Source organism: Ambystoma mexicanum, chromosome 10 (genome assembly GCF_040938575.1).
Source record: "Ambystoma mexicanum isolate Mex_15411 chromosome 10, UKY_AmexF1_1, whole genome shotgun sequence".
NCBI lineage: Eukaryota > Metazoa > Chordata > Amphibia > Caudata > Ambystomatidae > Ambystoma > Ambystoma mexicanum.
The window spans coordinates 942,998,730-943,012,949 of NC_090932.1; the positions used below are offsets into that span (position 1 = coordinate 942,998,730).

The window sequence follows — 14,220 nt, forward strand, 5'->3', positions numbered from 1 at the left end:
AGCCCTGAGATGTAAGGCACAACTCAAACCTGAGTGCAGCTATCGGGACACATTCCAGCAACCCTAAGGCCTGATCCCAGACCCGCGATTCCACCCTATCAGAAGCCAAGCACTGAAGCCCATGGCTATTCTCTCTGTGATAAAATAGACACAGAACCACCTTCATGTTATTAAAGGAAATCAGCGGGCAGATGGAGAATCTGCAATAATGCACTCTAATCTTCTTCATATTGGCCGGTGCTTGGGTGAATTTCGTCACTAAGCGTGCCATAAGCATACCTACATTAACGACTGCATACATTTTTAAACCCAGATAGTTTAGGGTATGAGTTGGTATTAAATGTTGATCACTGACACTCCAAGTGTATCCAATTTATGATTTCTTACTATTTGCAAATCTTATTACACTCGTTTTTTTTTTGTTTTTTTTACCATTAATGCACAGTTTCTTTAATGCATAGTACTCATTGGCAGTTTCTGAAGGCCCACCTAGGTCCTGTCCATAAGAATAACGTTGTCCATATAGGTTAAATATCGGACGGACATAGTAAAGATTCTTGGAGGTGTAAAGGAATATTTAGACAGATAATCGCCCAGGTCAGAGAGGTAAAGGACAAATAGGCAGGGAACCAATACGCAGCCCTTGCAGAAAACCTTGTTGGCCCAAAAGCTCTCCATCAGTGCACTCTGCCCCTGCAACCGAACCTGAAGAAGTGTGCGGTCATGTAAATACACCAGAATAGATAACAAAAGTCCTGGGATCTTCCAATCCCTCAGCTTGCACCCTAACAGTTTTCGATTAACACTATCGAAAGCCAGCCTGAGTATAGAAAATAGATACCATATAGAGAGGTACGTTTCCTGGACTTACAGAATCGTCTTTAAGCCATCTTGCCACAAGCCCATTAAGTTGTGTTCCCAGCCCCTTACAGATGCTGGTCTGATACTTTTGTAAGCGCACTATTTTCGTTGTCCTATCGACTAGGTCCCCCAGACTATAGTCATGAATATCTTACTTTCACTATCAAGAAGGTAGATCAGATGGTAATTACTTGGATCGGTCCCATCTCCCTTCTTGTAGATCAGGACAATAATGGAACTGTGCAAGAGGATGGTGTTGATCTTGATTCCAGAACCTTGCTAAAGAGGATATAAACAATCTTGAACCACATTAACGGGATATTGTTTAGGATAAAGTTTGTCAACCAATTAGGGCGGGTGGCCCTAGAATTTGAGGATTTTCTGATCAATATCTTGATATAATCCGTTGACATAGTTAACTTCCATAGACAATCTACAGGAAAAAAAGATAGTGCTAGTGACGATTTCCTATAGACATTAGAAAAATGATGGCATTAATTAAATCCCCAAAATGTCTCGAGTCATGCTGAGTAATAATTCCAAGCATGTTTGTTCCTTCATTGAAACTGTGGATGTATATATACCCTTTTGACCCAATTTTTGTAATTTTGTTTTAGACTTTTAAGTCTTACCAAATAGGTTTCCCCATCACAGCTGTTTCCTTTCAGGGCCCTTATCTCGCTTCTCATTTCTTTCTTTTTATTTGGAATTTTGCATCGAAGGAGTGGGTGATGGGCCGCTCAGCTATCTTGAATCTCAACAGTTTACTATTAAAGTCATCCAGAAAGACTTGGAATAAACAAGGGAAAACAGACAGCAACTGTTGTTCTAGAGTACTGTTTTTTTATTAATTCTGATACAAGTAAATTAGACTACTGCAATGCAATCTACCTAGGAATCCTCAAAAACAGACTAAAAGATATGCTACTGGTGCAGCATAGAGATGTAAAGATTGGCTGAAAGAATGTGACCATGTGCCCCCAACCTTACAATCCCTGAAATGGCGGCCCATGAATCACACTCAAAGATCTATACACCACACATTGAATCTGCTGGAAGACAGCCCCTCAAAACCTTTCCAAACCCTTCTTACAGTATAACCCAACAAGAACCCCGGTATCGTCAACCACACAGTAGGTCACTATTGCCTACCTAAGAAAAAAGACAGAAGAATAGATCACAGATCACTCAATATTTACTTTTTTTGGTACCGTCATTCAGGCAGGAGCAAAGCCACACATACTTCAAACAAACCATTGGAAAGGAACTACATATTGAGACTCAGACCTTTGAGGGTTAGCCTACAGACACTATCCACATCATGTACAACAGAAATGTAGCACTTGGGGCACCCAGAAAATAACAATGTGGCCTCCAATGAACATTGCCAACACCTTGCATTTGCTTAGCCTGATCCCGTTCCTTGTATTGTGGATTCTTTCTTTAAAACTCGTGTCACTGGACATCCCGGTGTTGTTTACTCTACTTTTAATGATGTTCCTGTATTAATGTACCTGCTAATTTTGATGCCACTTGTATTTCCTTTGTGAGCTCCCCGAAGTGGGTAACACTGCAAGTGTTAATATTTACAAATCATATACGAAATGGAGAATTCGTGTAGTATAGCCTCTGCCCATTTCAACATTATGTTACACAATAATTGCATTGATGGGAACCTAAAACCTTCCGGATTGATTTAGCATCAATACAAATGTGAAACATAAAGTGATTAGCATGCTTGATGAGACATGCAGCCACCTCATTATAACAACAATAATGGATAACAATGCAGTCAACAGGAGATGAAAATGTGTATTTAAAAGTGCACATATAAGATTTCACCTAGCTACAATGTAGAAAACTTACATTTTAAAACTCATGCATAGTATCCGAGTCTGACGTATAGGAGCAGGTCAAGTTATATATGTTTTGCAACAAAGACACATTGGTGGAGCCCATATGTGGGCTGAGGGGAGCGTGGCATTCAACCACCTGACTCACCTTTGTGCCCAGGTCATCCCTCTTTCCTCCCACAGGGCATGTGGTCAGAGAACTAGCCCAGAGTTTTCAAAAATATTGCAAAACATATTGTGCACTTGCTGATGTGTGTGGTACAATGAGCTTTCCCCAGGTTGCTTAACAACCACTTTGCTCAGTGGTGCTGAGTCAGCATGCCCTAAGCTTTCTAGCCATCTAGGGTGCCCCTGCCTCTGCACAGGGTGCCTCTGCAGAAGAGTGAAGACCCAAGGTAAGTGTGTTTAGTGTAATGTATGCTTGCACATCTCTTTGAATATCATGCATACAGTGTGTGTGTGTGTGTGTGTGTGTGTGTGTGTGTGTGTGTGTGTGTGTGTGTGTGTAAGATTAGTTGAGGAATTCAGAAGCAGTTGTACATGTATATGTATGTTAGTGTCAGAGTGTGGGTGTGCCTGTGTGTCTGACTGAGTGTTTCGTAATTTAGGCATGAGTGTGAGCACACGTGAAAGCAATGTGTGCATGTGCTTCATAGTGGATTGTAGAACAATGGGGATTTATGTTCTATTGTTACGCTTACATGACCATTACTGGCATAAATAGGTTTTCACATCTGCCTCATGCAAGGAATGCTCAGTGACCATTACTGGCATAGGTAAGTTGTGCCTTCAGACATATGCAAGTGATTTATATTTACCATTATGGGCACATATATTTTGTGGCATCAGTTTCATGCAAGCAATGTAACGTAACCATTGAAGACTAGGATGCGTTTTGTTAACAGCCTCATAAAAAGGATTTACAGCTAGGATTATTGGCATTGTTAGTGTATGGTCACAGCTTAATGCAAGGGGTTTACAGTGACCAATACTGGTATTGATTGGCTGTGGTTGTCACCTCATGAAAAGGATTTACAGTGACGATTACTGGCATATAGGTTGTGGCATCTTCCTCATGCAAGGAATGTTCAGTGACCATAACTGGCATAAGTTGTCTGTGCCCTCAGGCATGTGCAAGTGATTTATAGTGACCATTACTGGCAAAGAGATTGTGGCAACAACACCATACAAGTGATATTCAATGACCATTAAAGGCTTGTATGGGTTCTGGTCACAGCCTTATACAAAGGATTTACAGCTAGGATTGTTGGCATTGTTAGTTTGTGGTCACAGCTTAATGCAAGGGGCATACAGTGATCATTACAGGAATAGTTATGTTGTGGCCAAAGCCTCATGCAAGGGATTTACAGTGACCATTACTGGTATTGATTGGCTGTGGTTTCTGCCTCATGAAAATGATTTACTGTGACCATTACTGGCATATAGGTTGTGGCATCTGCCTCATGCAAGTAATGTTCAGTGTCCATAACTGGCATAGGTTGGCTTTGCCTATATGCATATGCAAGTGATTTACAGTTACCATTACTGGCAAAGAGATTGTGGCAGCAGCACCATGCAAGTGATGTCCAAGGCTTGGATGGGTTCTGGTCACAGCCTCATTCAAAGGATTTACAGCTAGGATTAATGGCATTGTCAGTGTATGGTCACAGCTTAATGCAAGGGGTGTACAGTGATCATTACAGGAATAGGTATGTTGTGGCCAAAGCCTAATGCAAGGGAGTTACAGTGACAATTACTGGTAATGATTGGCTGTGGATGCAGCCTCATGCAAAGGAGTTACAGTGGCCATCACTGGCATACATAGGTTGGCCCCATAGTCTCATACAAGAGTTTTATATTGACTGTTCTAGCATAGAGAAGCTGTGTCTTCAGCCTCAAGCAAGGGATGTGTGCTGATCATTACTGGTATACACTGGTTGTGGTAATGACTAGGTTGTAGCCACAGGGACATGCATGAGATTGACAGTGACTATTACTGTCACATACAGACTGGGGCTGCAGGCTCAAGAATAGGATTTACATGGACCATTACTGGCATAGATAGATTGTGGACTCATGCTAATGTATGGGATTTGCAGTGATCATTACTAGCATAGATAACTTGTGACTTCAGGGTCACACATGGGACTTACAGTGACCATTATGGCATATAGAGGTTATGTCTGCAGGCTAATGGTAGAGATTTACACTGACCCCTACTGGTATAGATAAGATATGGCCATAGCCTCAGGGGAATGGTGTAGAGTTCTCCTGTGTGGTGTACTGTTGGTGACATGGCATTTTCTGGATTGTTCATGTGTTATGCTAGCTAACCTACTGTAAATCGATCAGCTGTTTGCCTATTTTTCTCCATTAAAATGGATATCAATGAATTATTTTAATCATAGAACCCCTATAAAGTCCCCGAACCCTCTTGCAAATTTGCTGAAATATTTAGATCCCTTCCCTGAAAATATTCACGAGCCATTTCTGGGTGTGAAACATGCTATATACTGTATGTATTTGACGTGTTAGACTAGAGAGCCAGTTGTAAATTGTATGGGTATTTATATCATTTTTTCTCAAAAAGTATGCTTTAAAATGCAGCATTTCAACACATGGTTGTACAATGTTTCTCAGGGAAGAACTCGCCCGAGCTTCACCATGCTTGGTTTATGATGCTGATTTTGGGAAATAATAAGGTCCCTCCACTGAAAACATTCACCACCCCTGAAGACTCACCCATGAATTATTAAGAACCCTGGTGCAGCCAAAGGTCCTACCCAGCACCTCAGTACCAAAATCTGCATCCACTACTGCCACAACATGTGACTTTTCACATGTATGCTTAACACGAAAATAAGACTGATAGAAGTAGTTGGGATCGGGGAGGTACAAAAAACAGAGAATTGGGGGGGCCAAAACAAAATGGAAACCATGGAGTGTCTCCTGTTTAATGGAAAGGAGTGAAATGCTTGGGAAAGAAAGAAAGGTCACAACTATAAATCCTCCAAAACACTATCAAAATGCTATATCCCCTGGGCTGGTGCCGCGACTTGGTGGAATACTGCTGAGGAAACAAAAAAGGAAAGCATTGATTCTGTGGGGGTCTGATGACCCAGAGAGGTGAGAAGTGAGGGTGGGGAAGCCATGGGCTGGTACACCGCAGAGTGGTTAACCTCTCTAGGCCTGCTAAAAAAAGCCAAAGGCTGCCTGCCATAGGTGCCACACACGGATATTATCGGAAGTTGAGCATGGGCTTTCACACACAGCACAGTTGTTATCTGTTCTGTAAGGACGCTAGAGGGCGGTACCCCCGAAATTCCAGAACTTACTTGAGTAGAAATAAAAGGCCAACACATCTCCGTAATCAAACACATGTGGGCGTAGGGCGTGCATCTCTTCTCCCCCTACATCTGTACACATGTGTGGGCAAATGGTAAACTCAATGCAGCACCAACTCTTCCAAGTGTAGATGAAACTTGTGCTCTGTCCCACGGTATTATAGTGTGCCCCTGCCACCCATGTCTGGCAATTATTATTGCAATAAGTAAAAACATATCTTAGAAATGAATGGCATGTAAATCGGTACACTATTTAAAAATGACCCGACACATGCTTGATTAAAAACATAGTACAGCTTGTGTCATTGTATCTCGGCAGAACATCCGTGGATTTTCAAATGCATTAAGAAGTACAGCACCTTTTATTGAATTATTCAGATGTTAGAACCAAACCATTATTTCATGCATGGTGAAAATCCGTATTATTGTTTTTTGTTGCAAACTGTATGTATTATTATAAACCATGTTCATTCTTTTTTTCCTTTTTTAAATCAGACTGATTATTACGTGCTCCTGCAAATTAGGAAATACAGGCACGTCTTGGCCAGCAGCAACAAGACTACCGTCGGACACAGCTTGTTGTTGTTTTGTTATGGAAGAATTATTAATTTGAAACTGAACAACGATGTGTTAGATTTGACTGACAACTTGAAGAATACCTGCTAGCACATTTTCTGGTGTGCCACCACTTGGAGGCTTTAGCACAGAATAATTATACAACAAAACAGCTTTCACAGTTACTAATAACGAGGCCCTCTTCCTTGGAGACGTTTAGGTCGCCCAGCTGCTTGTGCCTTCCGAATAAATAAAGCCCTTTAAAACACTGCGAATGTTCTCAGTTCTTTTTGTCTAAGACATTCTCAAACACATCAAGGCCGGCTTTGAAGAAGTGCTGCGCCGAATTGATGCTCTGCAACACCATTGACAGCGCTCCTTGAAAGGTCTCATTTGACTGACGAAGTTTGCCGAACTCCAGCGCTTCTTGAAGTACTGCAAACCGGGAGCTGTTCTCATCCAGACTATAGAGAATGTTCCTGAAATTAAAAAAAAAAAAAAATACAGAAGTCAGCGTGCATTATCATTTTCCCGTTTTCTTAGCTGCACCATATAGTTATGTTCTAGTGAAGAATACTTTAGCAATAGCACCAATGAAACCTTACATGAAACAAACACAACGCATGAATACAATATGCAATAGTTTACATCCACAATCGGTTAATTCATATGCACAATTATTTTCACAATCATGTAAGCAAGTTGTTTCCACTTTCCCAATATTGATGGTCACAGCATTTAGCCCAGCTGAACAATTGCTGCGGTTAGCGGATGTTACTCAGCTGTGTTCGCTGTGTTACTCAGCTGTGTGAGTGAGCCAGTGTCAGTGTAACCTTTTTTTCCAAGCACAGAAAACAAAATGGAAGTTAACAGGGGTGGATGGTGGCTGGTGGATAAGTGTGGCATCTATACGAGGCGGCAATTGTTAAGCAGTGCAAGATTAACTACACTGAGTTATCTGCACATACAGTTGAGTAACAGTTACAACACTTGAACTACAGTGCATCCTGCCACCTTTCTCCAGACGTCTAGGATAGAAACTGTGGAAAACACTGATACGATTTTAAATGCAATTAATCTACTACAATTAACCTAATTCCAATATTGTAGGGGTGGGCTAGTAATGTAAAGGGCCCACTATGACATTGAAATGAAATGTTTTATAGTGAAGATGGGGTGTGATTGGATGTAATGTTTTGCATACTTTTGCAAATTGGCTTCTATAAATGGTATGTTGTATGTAAGTATATTTCTATGTGTGAACAGTTTTAATGAAAACTAACATACTAAATAAAAAAATTACAAAAATAGAACATAGAATAGACTTCAAATGACCCACAAGTCAGTCACACAGGAAAGGATGACAGCATGTTACTCTATTCTACTTGAGGAGTGCCGAAAGGGCATCCGACCAGTAGATGGAGAGCAAGGAATAATGCTTAAAGGAAGATCAAAGCATAGACTAGGGTGGCATTCTACAATTGGCACTTAGGCCCACGTGTAACTAAAACAACACTGACCATACCCAAGATCTGACAGCACGTGTGTTCAGTCACTGATGGGGACATAATATACTGATTGCTTATTTAAGGATGTAAGAGACTGTATGTATTGGTCAAAAGAAGCATTGGATGCCTGGATCACTGGAAAAAGGACACCACACCTGAAAAAGAGGAGATCTTAGACTTTGAGTTCCTTTGTTCTGATAGTGTAGAATTAGATGAAGAGATCTTGTGGAGTCCTTTCCAAAACAGAGATTGGATTTGGGAAACAATGTTGAAACCAACATCTTGGGTTATGTGGAATTCATAGACATGTTTTGGCATGATGAAAGGATGGTTTTAAACCACCTATCCTTGTGTATTGCCCCCTCTTGCTTTGCTTAGTAATGGCAACTGATTTCCATGTGATGAGATGTTTAACGTCACACGTAGGCTTGAATGACATGTTTGCCAGAGCCACACAAATAATATTAAACACATATGAAGGGTACAGCCTTTTCACGCAACAAAACTATTGAAGCAGTCCATTAAATTAACAGTTTTCTACTTTATTGCAGAGACTAGCACGTGCCCCCACCTCGGCATTCCCCTCCTCTTGTGACTCTTCGCATTTTACTTCACCACACTGAAAGGCAAAGGGGGGAAAAAAAAAACACCAACCACTGATCTTCCTCTCCTCTCCTCTCCTCTCCTCAGTTGTACTCCCCTCTCCTTTCTTCTTATGATTCTTTTTTCCAAAACAAAACTTTCTCTGAACTTGTTTTATCCTTTTCCTCCCACCCTATAATCTGTTTCAACTCCTTATTCATATTCTTAAACTTCCCTGACTGATCTTTATATACCTTCCCATCTCTCCCCCTCTAACTTTCCTAGTTACTTTATTTCAGATGTGTACCTTTTTATTTCATCTGTACCCCGCTGTCCCTGCTTTCCTCACCTTGACCCTCCTTCCTTATTCCACTCACCAACTCTCTATTCCTTTATTCTTCTTTCTGACTCTGCTACTGCTGGATCTTTAGAAAGGGCTCATCCTACTGCCTTACCTCATGATTATCTGCCTTCCTCTCATTGTCCTAATTTATCCTTTTCTTCTTCTGTATTTGACTGCCCTTTTAATCAATCTCTATCCACTGCTTCCTTTACCTTTCTCTGTAAGCATGCTATCCGGTGTCCGCTCATTTGGTCGAAAAAAAAAGATCGAATTACCATATGGTCGAAACCAAATGGTCGCAAAAAAAATGGTCAATTTTTTTTATTTATTTATATATTTTGTTTTCGTTTTGTTTGGTTAAAAAAAAAAATAATATATAAAAAAGGGGGTTGGAGGGGAACCCCCCCCAAAAAAATGTAAAAATAAATAAATAAATAATTCGACCATTTGGATTTCGACTATTTGGTGTCGACCAAATGGTCGAATTGTCGACCAAATGACTGATAACCTGCTATCCTAAACATTCTAAAGAAATTATCCCTTGACCCATCGCTTCATGCTAACTTTTGACATGTTTCTCTTCATCACTTTCTTCATAAAGTCATTGAGTGGCTGGTCTATGCGCAGGTTTCTTACTTTCTGGACCAACATTCACTTCGCCCGCTCTCCCACTTTACAATCTGGATTTCAACCACATCACTCTACTGAAACTGCTCTCCTCCATGTTATGTTAGGTGAAATTTGTAAAACGCCTGCTGCCATGGGTATAGCCTCAAAGTGCTTTGAGGATGAACGCCCTTTGGAAGATTGTAATCTGTTTTGAAAGTAATGAAATGAGAGGTAAAATGCATGTGTTATAGCTAGATGGAAACATGTAGAGGATTGTTAGGTCTCTAACAGCAGCTCATATTACAAAGGCGTGAATAACGGGTGATGTGTCAAAATGTCAAAGAGTCTAGCTATGTGAAAAGCTCGACTGAATTTTGCGTGGGACTCAGCTGTATTCAATGTGTCGTAACGCTTGGAGGTAGAGGGTGTTGTATGTTTAGGCCAAGGTATACACAAATAGCATGTATCTCAGAGGTGTGCTGCTATGTGAACAGCTGGATCACATTGTTCGTGGTACTCAGCTGTGTGGCCATGTGAAGGAGGACTGAAACATTCATACTTTGCATATCATAAAGTCGTAGGAAGGAGTGCTATGATCCATCTGACTGACTCCTCTTGTATGCTGAAATTCCCTGCAAGGGTGGGTGGGAGACAGTGGAGCTCGATTTGGGCATGAGATCTGAACTAAGTGGGCAAGGGTGCTGAGGTCAAGAGACAGGTTTTAAGTTCTTCCTGAAGGCAAGGTGGTCCTCTATGCATCAGGAGCTTAATGGGAGGGAGTTCCAGAAGGTGGGTGCTTCGACTGAGAAGGAGGAACCCCCGACATGGGTTCATTTTAATTTTGTCACTGGAATGATGAGATTAAGTGCTGAACCTGATCCGATGTTTCTGTAAGGCCTGTAGAATGTGATTCTATGCTGTGGCTTTTGTTTTAAATGGCTTGATGGGTGATCCACATCACCTTGAATGAGGATCGCCATCCAATTAGAAGCCAGTAAAGGACACAAGGGTAGGGGAAATGTGTTCTCTGGGGACTAGGGCTCGGAGGAGCATTGTGCCAGTGTGTTGTTCTCATTGGAATTTGATAAGGTGCAATGTGGGGGCCCCTCGGTATAGGGCATTAGCATAGTCGAGACATGAAAGGATGATAGCAACAATCGTGGAGACTCTGTGCGGGACGGTCAGGAACGGAACAAGCATTTTACCATGGAGTTGATGTGATAGGGACACGTCCGCGTCCATAATGCAAAGGAGAAAAGGGGAGATTAGGTGCACACCTAATAGTAAATAGAGAATTAAATTTAGTAATGATCCAGCTCAGCTGGTTTTATAATTAGAGGTGCATGGGAGGAAATAAGGCTTTGGCACAAAAGCCCAATATACACATGAAAGAGGAAAAAAGGAACCTAATACAGATTCCTCACGTCCCATGCACACTATCCTGGGGCCACAAAAAATGTGGTAAGGCAATATAGTTTATGTATCGCAATCAATACAAATATGATCTGATCAAAGCAAACTAATCATATGTTCTTAAAAATATCACTTCTACACAAAGATTGTAAAAGCACACAATTATTTTTAATTAAAGGTAACATCTGATGTGAAGAGAAACAATGCAAACATTAAATACATGCAGTGTTAATGGCTTTACACGTTTCGAGGAATGATCCTCTTCTTCAGAAGCCTGGACTTCTTTTTGATGGTTGTTGAAAGTCAAAACGGCGGCAGTATGATCAAACACATAAAAGGAAGGGAACAATGGATGGATTTAATTAGACAATTCATCATGGTTGGAATGCACATAGAAAGCGAAACAAGATTTTCAACATTAACACCTGGCTCAGAACCAAATATTAGGCGTAATTGATATGCAATTCTCAAAGTTGAATTAATTAAACCAATATGGCCATACTTTTTTGTATAGCGAAGCTTCAGCTGTATGGAAGTTGCAATGATTAGGGTACCTGTGAGTCTGTGGTATTTGAATCTCAACCTGCATCAATTGAAAAGGGTTCTAGTAAATTTTAAACATAGGCAAGAGAATGTGCACTCACCCAAGTGTACCTTATTCAGTGTGCAAAGAAATGGAGAGGAGATTTTCAAGGGCACAGAGCAACGGCTCCTTAGGAGTACTCGAGTGTCTTTTAAGATCCTTCGAGGTTGAGACTAGGCAGGATTTAGTTCCTCTTAAATATCTGAAGGCAGATTGGGCAGAGTCAAGGATCTTGTTAGATTCTAAGAAGAGGCATAGTTGTGAGTATGCTGCTCGGTCAGCTATTTTAGCTAAATACGGGTTGTTTGAAAATTTTCTATAGTTGGTGGGACAAGAGGGTCTAGGGACGTCATTTTAAGGAGAGGCTTGATGAAGGAGGTCTTAAATTCTTAAACTCTGCTGAGAAGATACTGGAAGCGAGTGATGAGTTGACAATGGATCTTTCAAGGTCAACAGCAGAGGTGGAAGTCAAGATGTCTTTCAGCAGTGAGGGGGGGCAAGGGTCCCCGGGGGATACTGAGGTCCAGCTCAGTGATAGTAGCTTGAGGAACTCTTGGAGGGGAGATGAGAAGTGTGAGGATGGAGGCCAGTTCTGATGTTGTGGGGGAGGGGGAGAGCAATGATATGTTTGAGAGGATGGAATTGTGTCTCTCTTTGGCAATGTTGTGGAAGTGGTCTGAGAGTGAGTTACAAAGGGATTGGGTTTGGCAGGGAGTGTTGGTGGTGCAAGTAGGGACATTGAATTCAGAGATGAGTTTCTCGTATTTCTAGGTGATAATCCTTAAACTTTGGGGTGTAGGCCATTCTGCTTTATGACAATGGGTCTGCACACCATCTACGCTCCAGGATATGGTTCAAGGTTTTCAGCTGGGGTGAACCATGTAGTTGAATGTCTTTGTCTGTTAGAGAAATATCTGATGCGAAAGAGAGAGCTGAGTGCTTCTGAAAGCCAGTGATCGAAGTTAGAGATGGTGATCTGATCCAAATAGAGGAGGTGGAGGTGAGAGAGGCTAGTAGAGTGTCTTCCAGGTCAGGAATCAATTTGATTTCCTTCTAGATTGAGTTAGTGGCAGCAGAGCTGCTGGGCTTGTGGGGTGGGTCCACAGAGTAGAGGGTAAAATGGATGGCAGAGTGATAAGACCAGACAAGCGGGTGTGGTGGTAGTGTGGAGAAAAGGTCTGGTGAATCGAAGATTGCATCTAGGGTATGGCCAGCAGTGTGGGTTGGCCTTGAGACTAGCTCTGTTAGGTGCAAGGTATCCAGGTTGTCCAGTAGTGGTCGGGTCATTGGGTTATGTGGCATGTTGAAACAGATGTTGAAATCCCATAATACTGTGAGGTGGGAGTGGGAGACCATGGTTGTTGCTAAGGGGTTACTTTGGGATTCCGCAAAGCTTCTATGTATGTCCGGGAGTTGAGCAAGAATCTAAGAGTTTGAAAGCAGGAATTTTGCCAGGAGGGATTCACAGTTGGTTTTACGTATAATAAGACATACCTGTCTGGCATCTTGGTATGGTAACAAGATCATTTCCAGTTCTGGGTGCACAATACACAGATTTGCAGATTCTAAGCACATTGTCCTTTTGCCTACCTGATCACCCATGCAATTTAACAGGATAGCCTGTGCCCTTCTTTTGAGACTGTTGTGGTGTTGTCTCAGGTATGTTCACTTTTGTTAACTAGTATTGGGATTACATTGATATGGGTTGAGTTGAGAGCCCTGACAAATGTGATTACCTCATCCACCAGGCAACTTGGTGTCTCATGCGTTGTCAAACAGGCCTTTCTCACAGTATATATGCTGGTGGTTTTCCTACTTTTTAACCACCGGTCTGAGCACATATTTGAAATATTTAAACTGAGAAAAGAAGTACATGTGTGAGTTGATGCATGCTCTTTAAAATTGCTTGACACAAAATAGTACATGTGGCTCTATGCAGTAATTCCATTTAAGGATACGTTTAATGGCAATCATGTATAGCCCAGCTTGTTTTAAATTGCTTTCATATGAAAAGCACTTTCACTTAGAAACAGTATCAATTAAATGCAGTTGCAACATGTTATTCATAAATTCATGAATGCAGTTGCTTGCTGTAGAGCGTTGCCATACATGATTGATAAAATGCTCGCTAAGGCACTTGATGTTTCCTATATGCAGTTAAACACAGTTTACAGATCTACTTTGTTGGAGCTGCTCATTAATATCAGTGGGAAAATAACAATACATCATGACAAGTAAAGTGCCCTGATGGAGGGATTAATGTATGCTTTCCGTATGAGCTGGGGATATTAGGTTAGCTGGGGCTTGCAATATAGCCATCTTTTATTTTGCTTCTATATAATTTCCAAGAAGCAGTCCCTCAATTACCTCACTATAAAACTGCTATGGATTGATTTTTCCAAGACATCCAAGTCTTAATCTCAACTATCACAGCCTGTATTAATAATTTCACAGGTATCCACGTCTCTATAAATGTTCTCTCAACTGAGTCCTGTTACAGTACAAAAGTAAAAACAAGCGCACCACAACTTACAAGGCACATAAGGACGAGTTGTTGTAGTATTGATCA

The 14,220-nt window shown here is 41.2% G+C and overlaps 1 protein-coding gene across 2 annotated transcripts in view; it reads right to left on the reverse strand.

Annotated features, from left to right (window-relative positions):
• Positions 1-1,684: 1,684 nt before the first annotated feature.
• The window catches only part of NAALADL2 (N-acetylated alpha-linked acidic dipeptidase like 2), a 4,115,865-nt gene continuing 4,103,329 nt past the window's right edge, over positions 1,685-14,220 (reverse strand). For both annotated transcript variants that reach the window (XM_069618713.1, XM_069618714.1), the window contains one exon: positions 1,685-7,092. In XM_069618713.1, the coding sequence (XP_069474814.1) occupies positions 6,894-7,092 (199 nt within the window). In that variant the 3' untranslated portion in view covers positions 1,685-6,893. The remainder of the gene's footprint in view (positions 7,093-14,220) is intronic.